Source organism: Nymphaea colorata, chromosome 3, assembly GCF_008831285.2.
Source record: "Nymphaea colorata isolate Beijing-Zhang1983 chromosome 3, ASM883128v2, whole genome shotgun sequence".
Lineage (NCBI taxonomy): Eukaryota > Viridiplantae > Streptophyta > Magnoliopsida > Nymphaeales > Nymphaeaceae > Nymphaea > Nymphaea colorata.
This window is the reverse complement of record NC_045140.1, coordinates 4,937,845-4,956,616: the sequence shown is the minus strand read 5'-3', so window position 1 is coordinate 4,956,616 and position 18,772 is coordinate 4,937,845. Positions and strand designations below refer to the sequence as shown.

Genomic DNA, 18,772 nt, shown 5'->3' with positions numbered 1-18,772 from the left:
GCACCAAAGGTTGAATTGTGATTTTGGTTTATATATATATATATTGTTTTGAGATCCATTTGGTAATTATGTTCAATTTGTATCAGTGTAGATCCATTCGAATTCAGGATACTTGTTTAGGACCCAACCTATTACTTGCTCTCGTCCATATAAATGGGCAACGGCTTATTTTGTAAAGGATACCTTGAAGTTAAAGAGAAGTAGATGTTCCTTTTGGTGTTTGTATTTTTCTTTACTTTGTCGCTTAGCGTATTTACTTTGGCTTTCGAAGGTTCCGTTTGTCGTCACTACAAGCTGAGCTTGTATCACAGGTGAACTGCACTAATGCAGCTGGCTCAAAGTTGGCAAGTAGGAGATGGCTTGCAACCAATGTCTGAAATCGAGTGAGTATTTTGTAGTGTCAACAAAGAAAACAGATTTCAAGCTCCAATGCTGCAAGCAAAAGAACCATAATCCCACAAGGACATGACACTCACATTCCCTCTCTAACCTTTAATAACTGAACAACACCAAAGGAAATCAGTTGATGGTACCTTTATCAGTGACTCAACTCCAGAGTTACGTAGGTCACAAAGCCACCCCCAGCAGTGATCCATACCCAGAGACATATCACAGAGTCGTAAATTTCCCAAGGTTCCCTCGATAGAAATAGAACTTGGATGCATCTGCCAAAGAAAATGAATAGATATTTAAAGCACCATCAATGATGTGAAACAGAAGCCATTTGTTGATCCAATTATACAAGATAAGGTTATTAGACACTCTTCACATTATTTACCAATCATTCTAACCCAGTTTAGATCTTTCAAAATAAACTCCAGCAAAAAAGATGTCATACATCCAATAGCATCTGCCAAAGAAAATGAACAGATATTCAAAGCACCATAAATAATGTGAAACAGAAGCCATTTGTCAATCCAATTATACAAGATAAGGTTACTTGACATTCTTCACATTATTTACCGGTCGTTCTAACCCTGTTTGGATCTTTCACAATAAACTCCAGCAAAAAAAATGTCATAAATCCACTAGCATGTTTATGGTTTTTCCTATGTGTGTGCAAGAGAGATAGACAGAGACAGAGAACCAGAGAGAGAGAGATTAACAACCCTCAAAAAACAACTACTCCTAGACCTAAGGCTCTCAGACTAGCCAGACCTTCACTTAATAGTGTAGGGCACATAGTACAAATCTATAAGACGAAAAATATGCTAATGCCACTTTATCCCAGGTACTAATAGAATTAATAACATGCTGAGTGACATCAGTAATGAAACAAGACTAAGGGAATAGTTATGAAAGTATATGCAAAGATGACAAAGCAAAAAAAAAACCAAGCACAGAAGATAAACTGGGATTAACTGTACCAAAATTTAAGCATTAGTAAACTACTAAAACATACAGCAAAATCACAATCAAAATTTACTCGTCACGCATCTCTTCTCTAGTTTTCTAGATGCTGTAAAGCTGCACTAGAGACCTGACCAACTGTAAAGACATTAGAGCCACTTAAGTCCAACATCTTGATGAAAATCCAATTAATGGTTCCTAGGAAGAGAAATTGAAACAAGGACAACCACATAGCAACATGAGAAAGCAAATATATGCAAAAGCAAACCAAGAGTTAGAACTTGGTCAGAGTCACACATAACCATCAAAAAATAAGAAAAGAAATAGACGCAATTATCAGGCAACAACCAATCTCTATTTCCAAGACCCAGCTTTGTCAAGGGAGATGACAAGAAGCAATTAGATAAGAACTTATTACAAAACCATTGTAATGTGTTGGTTTTAGAGGTGCTTCATATTACTAACATGCCAATTTTACCTGGCCAAGGAGCAGAGAAACAAATGGTTGACCTAAAGTACAAGAAAGAAATTGCAAGAGTGATATATTTCCAAACCCTAATATATTTCCAAACCCAAAACTTCAGTCATGTTCATGCAACAGAAGCTTTATTAAATTAAACAACAGCAAAATGAAATATTCTAGTCACCTTTAGATCCAACAGAAAATTCTCTTGAACTAGCATTGCAAGCTGCGACCCATCCTCCTTGTTGAGGTATATGCAGACGCTATTGACATCCATTTTCAGATAAAAAACAACCCGGTCCTTTCCATAACCAAGCAAACCTCTGACATATGAATGTTCATTTGCTTCATTCCTTTCCTCCGTTTGTGTGGAACCACTAGCAGAAGCATGTGAAGCAGTTTGGCTGCCTCCAGAATTTAACATGCTCAGGTCCAGACCAAATTTAGTCAATGCTACAAGAGTGGCTCTATTGCAATAGAACTCCAACTTTGACATACGTATGCACATCTGTTCAATTTTTAAAAACCTAAGGTTGATAACAGAAACCGAGTATGAAGAAGAAATCTAAATTACTATATTTAATACCTGAACATCAATTCCTTCATATATTAGTGAACCAGGATGCCTTGTCAAAAAGGTAACCACGACAAAATCTGAGAGTGTGTCATCCTGTGCCTCATAAAACATTTCTCCGTGTAAATTTTTCAGTTTGACCTTGTCTTCATCCTGGTTGCCAGCAATATCCACAACTTCAGAAGAAAATGGCACAAGACAAGAAATTTCATGGTTCCTTTGCAAGTAAAAGCTCTGCTCAGGATTAGCTACAAAATCTGGCAACGCATCTCTGAAAACATCATCCTCGTCCACTACTTCAGGACAGCTTGGATCAGTTATATCACATGAACGAACCACATCATCATCAGACTTCTGCAGAACTGAACGAGCTAAATACTTTGTTGCCCCTGAGAGGCGACCTTGAAATTCATCCTTAATTTGAAGACAGTGAAGTTTAGTATTTACAGTCAAATCGCCACCCCAGTTGACAACATTTACCTATTAAAAACACTAATCAGTCACAATAACATGCAGCAAATCAAAATAAGAGTGATTAGTTATATTTCATATATAACTTCAATTTTAAAAAATATTTGGTTTTCAAAACATTACTTTTGGTTTAGAAAGAGAATACTAATATGTAGATATGGGACAGAATAAATCCACTTGCTTCCAGACTTGGTACAACCCAAAGTCATCGTTCCTTTTGGAATGCACAACCAAAAATTATTCAAAAGGTCTCCAGGAAAATGAAAAAAAATATGGGATTATATCAAGAAGTATGTACAAAACATATGTGAATATCCTCAGGTTTTGAAGGAATTGCACCTAGAGATATTAAAAAAAAATCAATTTGATCCAAGTCATATTTCACGTCGAATTCACCAATATGTTAATAGAGGGTAAGGCCCAAGATTGCTCCTAGGGGGTACAGACTCATAACTAAGATTTTCAGAAGATGTCATTCATTTGATGTGAAATAGAAAGGAATATTGAAAATTGGAGTGGCTGAAGCTGAAGTAGATACTTTTAAAGTAACAGAAAGAAAGCAATGAACATACCAATATTCATGGATTATACCTTTTTTTTATTTTTTCTAACTCTGTCCATAACTCACTAAAGACTCGGGAAATAAAAAGAAGACGGCACCAATCGGGAATTCCCAAGGAATTCCAAGATATATATCTAAAAAGACAGAGACAGCTTTTTCATTCAAAAGCATGGCTCACAACCACAAGAAGCTACGACCATAGGTACCTAGGAACAACTAACAAATTTGCGCAATCCAATCAAAAAGTTGAGTATAATAAACTCTGGAGTTGCATTTAATACAGCTTTTGACCATTCACAAAACCAGCTAACATTTGTAACCAAACTAAAGGAAATGACATTTCAATATTCAATAATGTGATTAACTTATAATGAGTGGTCCCTTTACACAAACACCAGTCATCAATGTTCATTATTATGTGACATTATCAGCAGCTGGGAAAGGTAAACCCGTTTTATGAGTCACTAGGGCCTCTTCTTGAGAATTCAGTTCCAATTGTGTCCAAGAAAAAAAAAATTATCTGTTTTCTACGTCTTTATGACTTTGAATCCTAGCTGATTCCTTGATCTTCCCTGTAACGTTTCATGGTCGAGGAAGAGTTTGTGAACTTCCCCATATTTAAGATTTTGAGAAAATTTGATGGTGGTATCTATTTTGAGAAAAATTGGTGGATGTCTGAGTCTGTTAGTACCTTGTATCCTAATTTTCAACTCTTTTGAGTGGAAAACCAAATTAGGCAACAGGACAGATTAGGATCTGTCAAATTAGGCTCTTGATCAGTTTCGGATCAGGTTATTAAAGATGGCATTTAAAGCAGGATTGAAACTCAAACCTGTTGTCTAGAACGAGATTGTTTTGCCTCAAAGAAGGGAAGAATGCATATCTCATGTTGAAGAATGTCTAGGGCAATTAACTCACCTCTAAGATTCTGAAAAGTTCAATGGTTAAATATAGTTAACTTCCTTTATACCTCCCCATCCTAGTCTCTATTGTTTCTAAGTGGCAAAAGGACGTAATTTCAGAGTGGATTGTGATCCATCAGGCTGAGCACTCAGATCAATTTTTGGTCGAATTGTTAGGGTAGAGCACAACCAATTTACACTACAAGAGTTTCTGATGATACATACACCAAAAGACACACCCATCCACATGCTTCATTCTGCAGTAAAATAACTTGAATGCACCATGAGGAGATCAATAGAAGAGTTTTACCATAGTACTTCAACCCTTTCTATAAAGTTCAGCATCCCCAGTGAAAAAAAAAATGCTCAAAAAGCACATTTACACATCATATTTCAATTTAATTACTTAACAGGATTTTTTTTTATAAAGTTAGAATTTCCCCCTTTGATTTTACTTCATCCTAAAGGTTCTTCTTTTCTAGAAGCAAATATCCTAGTAATACCAAAATCCAACAGAAAGAGATTTTAGCTACACTAACTATAAAATATGGGAAGGCATCTGAATAGTGCAATAAAGTACATTGCAAATGATTGTACTTGAAGAAATACAAAAAAATGGAGGAAAGCAACTTCATAAATAAATATGAGAACCTTTCCTCCACTTGCAAGAAGCTCTATAATAAGTGTCTCCTCATACTTCTCGATCTCCTTCTCTTCCACCTAGAAGGTTCAATTCAACAAATATTCAACAATGCAAATCAAATCACTCTTAAAAGATATGTAGGTATCTCTTGTCACAAATCAATTAGAATTTCTAAAATGAGGAAGTTTCTGAAAGTACATGTACAAAGGGCAGCTTACACAGAAAACTTCAAGAAAACTTACCTCACCATAGATCATCAATTTCATTGTGACCAGATTAACATTAACAACTAAATCTGCATTTCCGTAAGTATCAGCTCGAGGTATATCAGGCTCCTCAGTACCTTTAGGCGGCTCCGTAAGCATGTCCATTGCAGGGGGAGCCTGAACAAATGTTCCAACAGAATTTTGGTACAGTTTAAAGTTCTGGAGTTAATGCAGTAGTATAAGGAATGAAGAATCGTTGCAGGAGAAGAAGAATACTACAGAAGCTTTATAAGTTGCTTGAACAAGCGCTCTCATCCATGTTGTCTTCAGTTCATCATCTCCGAACTCTACAATCATGGTAGTAGAAGACTCTAAAGCCTGCAATGCTATGATCAAGATACTTCAGGCACATTGTATTGCAGTTCATTTGTAAATACAAAGGAACTCGCAAAGAAGTTATTCGATGTCTGACTAGGGAATTTGTTTGACTGAGAAACTATGCAGACACTATGCAGAGATCATGAATTAGAGATACTTTCATTATCAAACATTTTTAAGGCAGTTATTTATAATGATAATTGTGAGAAATTTGTTCACATTTGAACATGAAATGCAAAAGAAAGTTCGCCTTCCACGCAATTGACTAATTAGGACACATATACTCCACTTCTACCTCTTTCTTACCTTAATTTCCATGTACCACTTCTTGTCTCCCACCATTTTCAGTCTTTCACCTTAATGCTAATTGCCACCTTGTGCACCAAGAATTGGTACTGCCAGCAATACCTACCTTAAGAAGGCAATGATTGGCTTTCTTTTGCAACAGATACAAGGACTTTATTTTTATTTAGCTAAGTGCACCAAGAATTCATACTGCCAGCAGTACCTACTTTATGGAGGCAATCACTGGCTTTCTTTTGCTAGAGATATAAGGCCTTTATTTTTATTTTTATTTTCTTATATTCCTCTTTAATATCACGATATTTTCTAAAATATCACGAACAAGTAAGGTCTACTATCCAACATCCACAAAAAATGACACTTCATCCATTTTCATTTGTCACATTGGCTCCTTTGAAGTGTTATTACTCTAAGTTGTAATGACTAATAACATTGAGTACTATCGTCTAGCATTGAAGTTGAGGAGTGCTTGCCAATAACCCAAGGAAAGTAAAAGATCTTGCTTCATATATACCTGATACCATAGCATGAGCCCCATGCTTAGTTCATGAGGCTTCAACCTTGAAAATCATCCATATTTTACATTGTGTGTCATTAGATAAACAAGAATTGTTTAGAAAGTGATTGCCAATCTTTTAAAAGCTTACGTCAAAAATTCACGAAAAAAAGCTTACAACCTTTGTCACACAAACAGTCCTAAAATGGCACCTCAACTGTGTGGATACAACTAGACACGGGCGTCAGTATAGAACATGGAAAATTCATATTTTGCACTTTTTTGATACATTTTTTATATTTTATTTATTAATATATACTTTATGAATATAAACAATGAATATATGGATTTTTTTGCACCCATGTGACATGGATCACCACTTGACCCACAGTATATAGTTCTCATGCATCAACATAGCACCAATCCAAGCTAATAGGAGTCGATTCTCTTAACCATAAGGCTTATTAATTCATCTAGACAGATAAAAGCAACATAGAGATTCACATTTAGAGAATATTTAATCACCTTTTGAACAGTAAGACCTCTGTAGCTCACAGCAATGGAGAACAATGACCCATCAACATTTGTTGGAGAAACCTCAAATACTTGTCGGCCAACCATACTGTCCACATCAGAGGAATTCAAATCAAGACAGAAAGTTAGAAATCAACTGCTAGGTGGAAATCTAATCTACTGCAAGCGTATTCTACTACAAGAGATCACATGGAGAAAAAAAATGCAAAATGACAGGTGAAGGAAGTCGGTTGGAACCAAGAAATAGTCATGATACCTGATACACCGCCTGTAAGTCTGTGAAGCTTCTGAATCAAGAGCATAGAGGTGCAAGTTTGAAAGTATAAGAAAGCACGGCCTCCACTCAGCAGTTGAATGTCCTATACCCTATAATTCAGAAACTATTTGTTCTCAGCTGGAGGAGTATGTTATGATTTGTTATAATTAACAGAAGGAAAATGATCATACCGTCCAAACAAGAATTCTAGCATCTGTTGCAAGATCAGAAGGATACCAGGCTGCAATGCTGGTCTGAGTATGTCCATTAGCCACTGAATCACTGGTCTTAGTTGTTTCATAAATTATATTCAGTAAATCCAAGATTTTGCTATATCTTGATGGGGAGAAGTGAATAGCCAGATTAGGAACTTGAACAGATACTCTTGTTGGCGGATAACTTGGATGAGGAACTTTAGTCTTGAAACATAAATCCCCAAGTCACAAACACAATATATAATGGTATAGTTACATGCACAATTAAATCATAAAAAATGTCCAAGAATTTGATGGCATTCGACAAGTAAAAAGTATATCAAGCACCTAGGGCAGCAAAATTACCTGATCAATAATCAAAAGAGCACCAAACCTATCAATAAGAGAGCTGACTCCATTCACTCCATCAGTAAGAGGAAAACTAGGTGATGGACAATCAAAATTCAACGGAGCATAAACATCAACTGCATCACTCGAAGGGCTACCAAGAAAAAAGGCAGTAATATCCCTTCCTGATATGTAAAATCGAGAATAAAAGCTCTGTTTTTGGTCATCATCTGCACCTTCCTGCAAAAATAGCGACTTGTCAAGCAGGACAAATACAGCATGATGACATGTCTTCCGCAATGGCTATTTTTTGTAGCTTACTTTAGTTTGCACAGTGAAGTGCCCAAAATCCAGAAGCAGATGTCCACAATTGTCAAAGGAACCATCGGACACCAATGGAACCCTCACTTTTGGCGCATCAAAGTCAATATCAAGAGAAAACCTGAAACATGCAAAGAAAAGATGGCAGGCAAGGAATAAACAAGAAACATAAGCAGAAAATAAGCATCTAAAGAACAAAGCTGTCAATAGTTAAATTGCAATGCGAAAAACAGATCCATTAAGCACTAGGATATCAACAAGCTGCTGAAGGAATAATGTGTCAAACTAAGCATGTCATGCTCTCATATTGACAGTTAATCTCCCTTATAGCCATTTTCAGTTAAAGTACGACAATTCACTAGCAGAAACCCAACAGGAACTCACTGCATAAATGAGAAACCCAACAGGAACTCACTGCATAAAAATTTCAGAAGCAAAAACATGAAGCCTCCAAATTGATATTGACAATGGTCACTGGAGCAATTAAGATAGCCATAGGAGAAGAAACAATTAAGCAACGTTACTTGATTATCATTAGCCTAAAACACAAAATTTAGAACATAAGGTCCAATAGTAACATGAAATTGAGCAACATGAAATTGAGCTAATTAACCTGCTCTGCTCTTCTAAAACCAGTTGAAACTGCTCCTGTGCTCTTTTTGTTACACGTTCCAGCTTCGTCTGAAATTAAAATTTCCAAGCAAATATTTGTTATGGACAGAAAATGAAGATCAAAAGTAGCTTGAGCTTAGACTGCACAAGCATCACTGCAGATTCACACAAAAGACAACAACATCTACATGCGCAATTTTAAGTCATACCTGCAAAGCAGTTGCAGTTTCTGAAGCAACAACAGGACTAATAGCATTACTTCTCCTTATAAGTTCCAGAAGACGATCATAACTCCCCATCAGAACCTGCCCATGGTAAACACGAGAAATATTATGAATAATGAGCACAACTGCACAGAACTAAAAGTGCAGAAGGTCAGACTCATTCACAAGGAAAAGCTACTGTTGAAAGATATTTTTGTGAAGGGCTTTTTAGTGAATAATTAGGAGTCAATGTTAATAGTTATTATTGCGGGTGGCATTCTTAACAATTATGTTTTACCATGTGAACTTCTTTTGTAATTATGTCGCCATCCCCCTATCCCTTTCTAATGCGGGATTAGGGTTAATGAGAAAAGATTCTCTCTCTCTCTCTCTCTCCCTCTCTCTCTCTCTCTCTCTCTCTCCCTTCTCTCTTTTTCTTCCCTGTGTCACAAGGACGCTGCTATTTGGCTGCTGCACCCGCATCGATGCGACACAGGTGTAGGTGCAGACATGGGTGTGGCCTGGATTCGCACCCAAAGGAAGTCAAGAAGAGTCTAGTGCGGTCAGCCACACCCAACCAGTTTCATGCCTCTTCTTCTCTATAATCCTAATCAACATGGTATTAGAGCTCAACATCTTGGCAGCTTTCGACACCTACATCTTTCTTCTCTTCTATTCTCCTCCTTTCCCTTTTATTTCTTGTTTTTCAAGTTCTTTATCATATCGGTCAGCACATCTGGATAGTGTTTAGCATGAACTAGGGTTTCCAAGCACAAAAAACCCTAGATCGATGTCTCATTGAAGAAGATGTTGCTGTGAAAAAAATCCTGCTTGCATAGTTGATAGCATTCATGCCGGATGGATGACATGAGAGCTGAGACAAGCACATGGCCCAGACTAGAGAGTTGAGTCGCTGGCTTGTTTCAAGGCGCTATTGAAGTTGCTATTCAGGTCTGTCACAGGAGCTGTGTGGAAGTATATACATATCTAGCAAGTATATATTGTCATTGGTTAGATCTGTCTTTGTCGTTAAAGACGTGAAGTTTTATACATATATATATATATATATATATATATATATATATATATATATATAAACATCAATTGGAGCTGCTTATTCAGGTTTGATGCAGAGTTTAATTCATTGTTCAGTGCATCGCTCTCCTTGTTATTGACGTCCACCAGATTTGGGATTTTCTACCAGTTATTAGGAGTTTTCAGATTTTGATGTTAGAAAATGCTTGGTTTTGTCAGTGACCGAGTTCAAATTTTGTTAGATATTTATTGGTGATCAGATTTGAACTCCTGTTTTGTTACTTAGTGGTTGTACTCCAGCCCCATATTGCAGATGACTTAGTCTACTACTCTACTGCAAAAAAAGATGTGGGAGTTCTTCTAGTGTGAAGCCTGTTATTTAGTGGTTGTACTCCAGCCCCATATTGCAGATGACTTAGTCTACTACTCTACTGCAAAAAAGATGTGGGAGTTCTTCTAGTGTGAAGCCTGTCAAATGGGAACCATAGTTGTAGTCCGTTTCCATCTAGTCAAAGTCCTAGTCAGAGTCTGTTTGAGCTTGTTCATATTGATGTATGGGGATCTAATCAAGTTCCTAGCCAGTCTTTTTCAAGTATTATCTTCTCATAGTTGATGATTATTCTAGACTGCTTTGAGTTTTCTTTTGAAAAAAAGGCCAGAAGTTTTGTGTATCCTCAAATTGTTTGTGCTTGAAAGTTGAAATAAAGACTCAGTTTTGTTCCCCATTTAAAAATGTTCCAACTGATAATGCTCTTGAATTTAAATTTATTCAATTATTACAGTTTTACAAAGATCATGGTATGCGTCTCCAATTCACACTTGCCCATCAAAGAAAACCAGTGGATAATGGCCCATCAAAGAAAACCGAGTTGGGAGACGCTGGTAGAGGTACTGACCGCTCGTTTTGGTCCCTCTACATACCTGGATTATAATGCTGAACTCTCCAAAATCAAGCGGACAAGTTCAGTAATGGAATACCAAGAGAGGTTTGAAAGCGTGAACAACATGGTTAAACGGTGGAACGTGGAAGCCTTCGTGGGGGCTTTCGTAGGGGGCTTGAAGGAAGAGCTGCGAATAGAGGTGCAGGCCCTGAAACCACAAAACCTAGCGGAGCGTTTCGAATGGGCAAGAACAGCAAAGGAGAAGTATAAACGTCTCCACGTTTTAGGACATGTATGGCAAGAGAACGGACGGTTTGCAAAGGGACCCCTGAAAAATGAGAATGTTGGCAACCTCAGCCCCAACATGAAGCCCACGATCCCCAAGCCATTTGTTCCTAAGCTGATTAAGGAGAAGAGGCACGAGGTATATGCTTTGTGTATCCTCAAATTGTTTGTGCTTGAAAGTTGAAATAAAGACTCAGTTTTGTTCCCCATTTAAAAATGTTCCAACTGATAATGCTCTTGAATTTAAATTTATTCAATTATTACAGTTTTACAAAGATCATGGTATGCGTCTCCAATTCACACTTGCCCATCAAAGAAAACCAGTGGATAATGGCCCATCAAAGAAAACCGAGTTGGGAGACGCTGGTAGAGGTACTGACCGCTCGTTTTGGTCCCTCTACATACCTGGATTATAATGCTGAACTCTCCAAAATCAAGCGGACAAGTTCAGTAATGGAATACCAAGAGAGGTTTGAAAGCGTGAACAACATGGTTAAACGGTGGAACGTGGAAGCCTTCGTGGGGGCTTTCGTAGGGGGCTTGAAGGAAGAGCTGCGAATAGAGGTGCAGGCCCTGAAACCACAAAACCTAGCGGAGCGTTTCGAATGGGCAAGAACAGCAAAGGAGAAGTATAAACGTCTCCACGTTTTAGGACATGTATGGCAAGAGAACGGACGGTTTGCAAAGGGACCCCTGAAAAATGAGAATGTTGGCAACCTCAGCCCCAACATGAAGCCCACGATCCCCAAGCCATTTGTTCCTAAGCTGATTAAGGAGAAGAGGCACGAGGTATATGCTTTCACTGTGATCAGCCATGGACACTGGGGCATGCCTGCAAGCATTTGCACATGTACTTAGTGGAAGAAGCTGAAACCCCTGACTACACCATTGAGACAATAAAGAGGAAGACGATCAATTGGATGAAGCAGGGCAGGGGTCACCGGACATTTCATTACATGCTCTAGCTAGTGACAAGGCACCCCAGCTAATGTGTTGAATTAGAAAAGTTTTATGTTTTAGGAGGCTCTTCGTAATATTAAAGAGTTATAAGATCTCTTTAATATTTTCGTTGTTTCTCATTGATTTATTTTGTAAATCTCTTTTCTACCCTAATCTCTTTTATAAGGGAGATTAGGGTTAACGTAATGATAACTTTTTTGGTTTAGCCATACGGCTGCCTCTCTCTCTATCTCCCTCTCTCTCGCTGCCTCTCTCTCTATCTCCCTCTCTCTCGCTCTCTCCACATCTCACGACAGACCTTCTTATTTCACCGCTGCAACATGGTATCAGAGCAGGCGTGAATCAGGCTGGCGACGTGAGAAACAAAAAAAAAAAAAAATCTGTTGTCGACGTTTCTGAGGCGTAAATCAGGCTGTCGACTTCTCCTCTTCAGGCTGTCGACTTCTCCTCTTCAGGCTATCTCTTCCACCGTCTCCTTCCCTTCTCCCTCTTCCGTCTCCTTCTCCTACTACACACGACACGACTGGGTTGAGCTGACTGTTTTCCAGCAGCTGACCCGTGTGGAGGAGTCTATTCACGCTATGAAATCTGCGTGAATAGACTCCAGCTATGGGTATCTACATATATATTTTTTTTTGCAGCTGGGTGGGAGTCTGCGATAGTTTATGTTGAATGCTTTCGTTGCTATTCATGATTCGTAGAAAATAAAACTGTGGTACAGCAGCGTTAGATGCAAGTAGATACGTTGTTGGTTGCTAAAGCCATTGCAAGCAGTGTGGTTTTTTTTTTGGCGTCGGATTTCTGGATTTTCTCCATCGTGGGGTTCTTGGACAGCAGTCTTCTACTTGTATTGCTGGTGCTTTTGGTCTTCTATTTGTATTGCTGAAACGTATTTATTGTGGGACTGTTGGACAGCAGTCTATCGTGTGGAATAGTGGTTTGCATCTAACGTTGCCGTGTGGTGATTGGACTTATGCTATTGTTGATCAGTTGCAGTCGCTATTGATTTATATATACATTTTCTTCGCTTGCTTGGTGGGTGATCATTTGTGGGCAGACTTGCAATGGCTGAAATTAATAAATATGATTTTTCTCATGAGGTTAAAAGTGGAGGAAATCCATTTTCTTATGGTTCTACTGTAAAGTTAGATGGATCTAACTATGAGATTTGGTCTCGTGTGTTTATGATGTCTGTGATTGGACATCAGAAGGAGCATGTTATAGAAGAAAACGAACCTGTTGAAAATAGTGGAAAATATGGTTCATGGAAGGGAGATAATAATATTGTCATGTCATGGATCATGAATAGTGTGTGGTATCAAAGCAAATGTGGGATTTCTTGAAACAAACTTACTCAAATGACAAGAATGTTAGCAAGATATTGCAGGTAGAGGAGGAACTACTTAATCTGCAACAGGGTAACCAAAGTCTTGCTCAGTACTTCGCTTCCCTTAAGTCCATCTCTGAACGACTTAAAGCATTACGTCCTCCATGTCCAACATGCTATAAGACTCATGGTGAACAGTCTATGGTTGCGAAGTTCCTACAGGGTCTCTCCTCTGAATATGCAGTAGCAAAGGCTCAGATGTTGACTGGAGCAAAAATTCCTGACCTAGCTGAAGCCTACAATAGACTCAGTCGTCTTGCTGTGACCCTCTCTTCACCCTCTAGTGATATCCATTCCTCTGCCCTGGCAGCCTCAGGAGGTCGTGGACGTGGTTTATTTAGGGGAAGAGGCATGGGCCGTGGGTCAGGAGGAGGTCGGGGGAGATTTCAGTGCACCTGTTGTGGAAAAATAGGTCATTTGGAAGACAGATGTTGGGATAAACATGGTCGTCCTACCACAGCGCCACCCTTAGGAAGAAATGTTACATCGAAGCTGGGGACTAACTCTTTACAATCTTCTATTGGATCGGCCCAAGCAGCGTCATCAGTGGTAGATGGGTCTTTATCTTCTTCTCAGCCTGAGACAGTGACTGTGAGTATCAATAAGTCAAAGTATGAGGACTTTCTAGCACACAGATCTACTCAGCCGTCGGCCTCCACAGTTATGAGTGACAGCGCTATGTCTGTTGACACTATCTCATATGATACAGGTACTACTTGGATTATTGATTCAGGGGCATCGAGGCACTTTTGTAGTAAACTTTCTATGTTTACTGTGCTACACTCATTACCTCAGATACGTCATGTGAGACTTGCAGATGGTAGATGGTCACCTATTATGGGTTATGGAGATATCAAGTTTTCTCAGTCTATGACTATTCCAAATGTGTTATATGCTCCTAAGTTTCCCACAAATTTGTTATCTGTTGGACAATTGATTAATGATTTACATTGTCGTGTTACGTTTGACTCTGGTTTATGTTCATTTCAGGACTTGCAAACTGGGAAGACGATTGGTGGAGGCTATGAGAAAGGGGGCATCTACTTCCTGTCGGATCCCGTGGGTATTGCAGCATCATCGATCACATCGTTGTCCTCCTCTTTCCAGTGGCATCTCAGACTTGGTCATCCATCTGTCTCCAAGCTCCGTCATCTTCTTCCACATCTTTCATTACTAGAGTCGTTCCAGTGTGAAGCCTGTCAACTTGGCAAACACACTCGTAGTAGTTATTCATCGAGTCTTAGTCCGTCTAGTTGTGGACTATTTGATCTTCTTCATGTTGATGTGTGGGGTCCTAGCAGAGTTGCTAGTAAGTCAAGATTTCGTTATTTCCTTGTTATTGTAGATGATTATTCTCAAGTCACTTGGGTATTCCTTTTGAAGGAAAGGTCTGAAGTCGTATGTACTCTCAAAAACCTTATTATTGAAATAAAGACCCAGTTTGGTATTCTTGTTAAAAACATTCGCACTGATAATGCTCTTGAGTTCAAGGCATCTATCTTAATGAAGTTTTACTCAGATAATGGCATTTCTCCTCAGTTTACATGTCCCCATACCTCCCAACAAAATGGAATAGTTGAGCGAAAACATCGCCAACTTTTAAATGTGGCTTGTTCCCTTATGCTTCATACTAATCTACCTGCATATTTTTGGGGAGATGCTATTCTTACTGTTTGCTACTTGACCAATCGTTTACCCTCATCCTCCATTGATAACCAGGTCCCCATTAAACTTGTGCACCCACAAAGACCCTTGTTTCCAGTAGCTCCCAAAGTATTTGGTTGCACATGCTTTGTTCACATTCTTGGACCCACACGTGACAAATTGGGGGCCCAAGCCATTAAATGTATTTTCATTGGCTACTCCAGAAACCATAAAGGCTACAAATGCTTTGATCCCTTGACTCAAAAAGAGTATATCAGTGCGGATGTCACATTCTTTGAGTCTCAACCTTATTATAGCCTCACTCCTATATCTACTGAGATGCCACGGTCACCAGACCCACTGCCTATTCCTCCTATTCCTTTGGAGTCGTTCCCTTTTGAATCTCCTTCTTCTGTTGTGTCCAAGTTTCGTGATCCTCCGCTGGTCTACACACGTCGACAGGACCCTTCTCATAATCCTTTGCCAACCGTTTCTCAGGAGGTAAGTACATCTGAAATGCATAGCCCTACTCATTCTGATCCCTGTCAAGACTTACCTATTTCTCTTCGCAAAGGCAAGCGACAATGTACTTTACATCCTATATCTCATTTTGTGTCTACTGATGGTGTTAGTAAAAATATGCAACAGTTCATTCAAGCTCTGGCTGCTCATACAGTTCCTACGTGTCACCAACAGGCTTTATTAGATACCCAATGGAGACGGGCTATGCAAGATGAGATGGATGCCTTAGTGCAGAGAGGCACTTGGGAACTTGTTGATCCTCCTCCTCGTTGTGATATTGTTGGCTCAAAGTGGGTATTCACAGTGAAATATAATTCTGATGGTTCTATGGAACGATACAAAGCTCGGTTGGTTGCATAGGGCTACACGCAGACCTACGGTGTGGATTTCTTTGAGACCTTCTCTCCAATTGCTCGGTTGGGAACCATTCGTCTTATCATTTCCGTGGTTGTCCACCATGACTGGCACATGTATCAACTGGATGTCAAAAACGCCTTTTTGTATGGTGATCTCGATGAGACTGTCTATATGCAACAACCACCGGGATTTGAACGACAGGGGGAGTGTGGCAAAGTGTGCAAGCTGAAGAAAGCTATTTATGGACTCAAACAGAGTCCTCGTGCGTGGTTTCACAAGTTTTCTGAGGTAGTCTCGAAGTGTGGCTTTGTGAGATCTCCTCTTGATCATTCTTTGTTTATCAAGAAGGCTTCCAGAGGTATAACCATTCTCGTGGTTTATGTTGATGATATTATCCTGACAGGTGACTCTGATCAAGAAATTTCTGATGCAAAGTTGTTTCTTCAAAAACACTTTGTGACGAAAGATCTTGGTCCTCTACGATACTTCTTGGGAATAGAAGTTGCTCGCAATAGGGAGGGTGTTGTTCTCTCTCAACGGAAGTATGTTCTTGATTTATTGCAGGACACAGGGATACTAGGAGCTAAACCGGCTAATTTACCTATGAATCCACGTATACATCTTCATGATGACCAAACAGAATTAGTGGATTCTCGATCTTACAGATCCCTTATTGGAAAACTACTCTATGTTACTGTGACAAGACCAGACATTAGTTTTGCAGTGGGAAAACTAAGTCAATTTATGGAAAAACCAAAGAAAGTTCATTGGGATGCTGCCTTGATGGTGGTTAAATATCTGAAATCGTCTCCTGGCAAAGGCCTTTTGTTCACAAAAGGCAAGACTCTGGAAGTGGAAGCCTATAGTGATGCTGACTATGCTGGCTCAGTAGAGGACAGAAAATCTACCACAGGATTTTGTGTATTTGTGGGAGGCAATCTTATATCGTGGAGAAGCAAAAAACAAGGTGTGGTGTCAAGATCTAATGCAAAATCTGAATACAGAGCTATGGCTCAAACAGCAGCAGAAATGACTTGGGCTAGATCTATGCTATCCAGCCTAAGTGTGTCGATTCCACTTCCCATGAAGATGTATTGTGACAATCAAGCAGCCACACACATTGCAAACAATCCAGTTTTTCATGAAAGAACTAAACATATTGAAGTGGATTGTCATTACATTCGGGATCTCGTTCAAGCAGGAACCATTGCCACTATTCATGTTCCTTCAGAAGATCAAGCTGCAGATATCTTCACCAAAGCTCTTCCTATTGGTGATTTCTCTAGATGTTGTGACAAGCTGAGCATGTTTAATATGTATGCTCCAGCTTGAGGGGGAGTGTTGAATTAGAAAAGTTTTATGTTTTAGGAGGCTCTTCGTAATATTAAAGAGTTATAAGATCTCTTTAATATTTTTGTTGTTTCTCATTGAGTTATTTTGTAAATCTCTTTTCTACCCTAATCTCTTTTATAAGGGAGATTAGGGTTAACGTAATGATAACTTTTTTGGTTTAGCCATACGGCTGCCTCTCTCTCTATCTCCCTCTCTCTCGCTCTCTCCACATCTCACGACAGACCTTCTTATTTCACCGCTGCAACATAATGCTTGTGGAAGGCCACCTGAGAGGGAGGAGGGTGAGCGTGTTGGTCGATACAGGATCCACCCACAACTTCATATCAGAGAAATTGGCAAAGGTGTTAGGGTGCAATGTGGAGAGTCAACCCATGTTCGATGTGGTGGTAGGTGACGGGAGCACCTTGAAGTGCAGAGGGAAGTGCAGTCACTAAATATTAGAAATTCAAGGCCACTGCTTTCCCATAGAGATATACATCTTGGCCATGGCAGGGGCCGACTTGGTACTTGGTATACAATGGCTAAGAGACAGAGGTGAGGTAGTATGGGACTTCGTTAAGATGAGAAAGCATTTTAGGGACAGGGACCAAGGACAGTTCACACAGAAGCAGCATCACGAAAACCAATTGCAGAAGAATCAGTGCTGAAACTCATGAAAAAGACATTAGCTACGTTCTTATTGCTACCTACGAATAATCAATCCCTGAGTAAGCCCAATAACTGGCTGCATCAGACAAAAGTCGATGGAGTTGAACTTGAACAGATAATGCAAGAATTCCAATAGGTGTTCTGGGCTCCAAGAAGGCCGCCTCCAGGCAGGGACAGCGATTATCGCATAATTTCGCAACCTGGTACTGCTGCTATCAAACAGAGGCCTTATCGGTATAATCAAGTGCAGCGGGAGGCCTTAGAAAGTATAGTGTAGGAGATGTTGGGGGGCGGGATTATCCAGCCCAGTCACAGTCCATTCGCCTCTCCTGCCTTGCTGGTGAAGAAAAAGGACAGCAGTTGGCGTTTATGTGTAGATTACCGCACGCTCAATGCAGTAACTATCAATGATCGCTACCCAATCCCAATTATAGACGATCTCTTGGACGAACTGCAAGGAGGGGTCTATTTTTCCAAGTTAGACCTGCGCTCAGGGTACCACCAGATTCGGGTGGTGGCTGATGATGTGCCCAAGACTGCATTCCTTACCCATGGGCATTATGAATTTGTGGTGATGCCCTTGGAACTGATCAACGCACCTGTGACGTTCCAATCTGTGATGAATGACATCTTTCGCCTTACCTCCGCAGATTTATATTTTTTTTTTTTATGATATCTTGATATACAGCAAGGAGGAGGAAGAGCACTTGCAGCACTTGTGCACCGTTCTCTCTATGCTGCAGCAAAACCAGCTGAAGGCTAACATATTCAGGTGTACCTTTGGCACCATGCAGGTCTCTTTCCTAGGACATGTGATCAACCGAGGTCAGGTGCGGATGGAAGAAGATAAAGTAGCTGTTGTGTGTGACTGTGTACAGCCAAAA

The 18,772-nt window shown here is 39.6% G+C and overlaps 1 protein-coding gene across 7 annotated transcripts in view; it reads right to left on the bottom strand.

Annotated features, from left to right (window-relative positions):
• LOC116250249 (uncharacterized) overlaps positions 1-18,772 on the bottom strand; it is a 100,092-nt gene that overhangs the window by 47,810 nt on the left and 33,510 nt on the right. For 6 of the 7 annotated variants that reach the window (XM_031623829.2, XM_031623830.2, XM_031623833.2 and 3 more), the window contains 13 exons: positions 8,823-8,918; positions 8,615-8,682; positions 8,002-8,122; positions 7,699-7,920; positions 7,330-7,557; positions 7,139-7,248; positions 6,874-6,970; positions 5,448-5,549; positions 5,208-5,348; positions 4,974-5,042; positions 2,400-2,867; positions 1,998-2,321; positions 534-665 (listed from right to left, as the gene is read on the bottom strand). In XM_031623829.2, coding sequence (XP_031479689.1) covers positions 534-665; positions 1,998-2,321; positions 2,400-2,867; positions 4,974-5,042; positions 5,208-5,348; positions 5,448-5,549; positions 6,874-6,970; positions 7,139-7,248; positions 7,330-7,557; positions 7,699-7,920; positions 8,002-8,122; positions 8,615-8,682; positions 8,823-8,918 — 2,178 coding nt within the window. The remainder of the gene's footprint in view (positions 1-533; positions 666-1,997; positions 2,322-2,399; positions 2,868-4,973; positions 5,043-5,207; positions 5,349-5,447; positions 5,550-6,873; positions 6,971-7,138; positions 7,249-7,329; positions 7,558-7,698; positions 7,921-8,001; positions 8,123-8,614; positions 8,683-8,822; positions 8,919-18,772) is intronic. The other variant, XM_031623831.2, reaches the window with a different exon arrangement.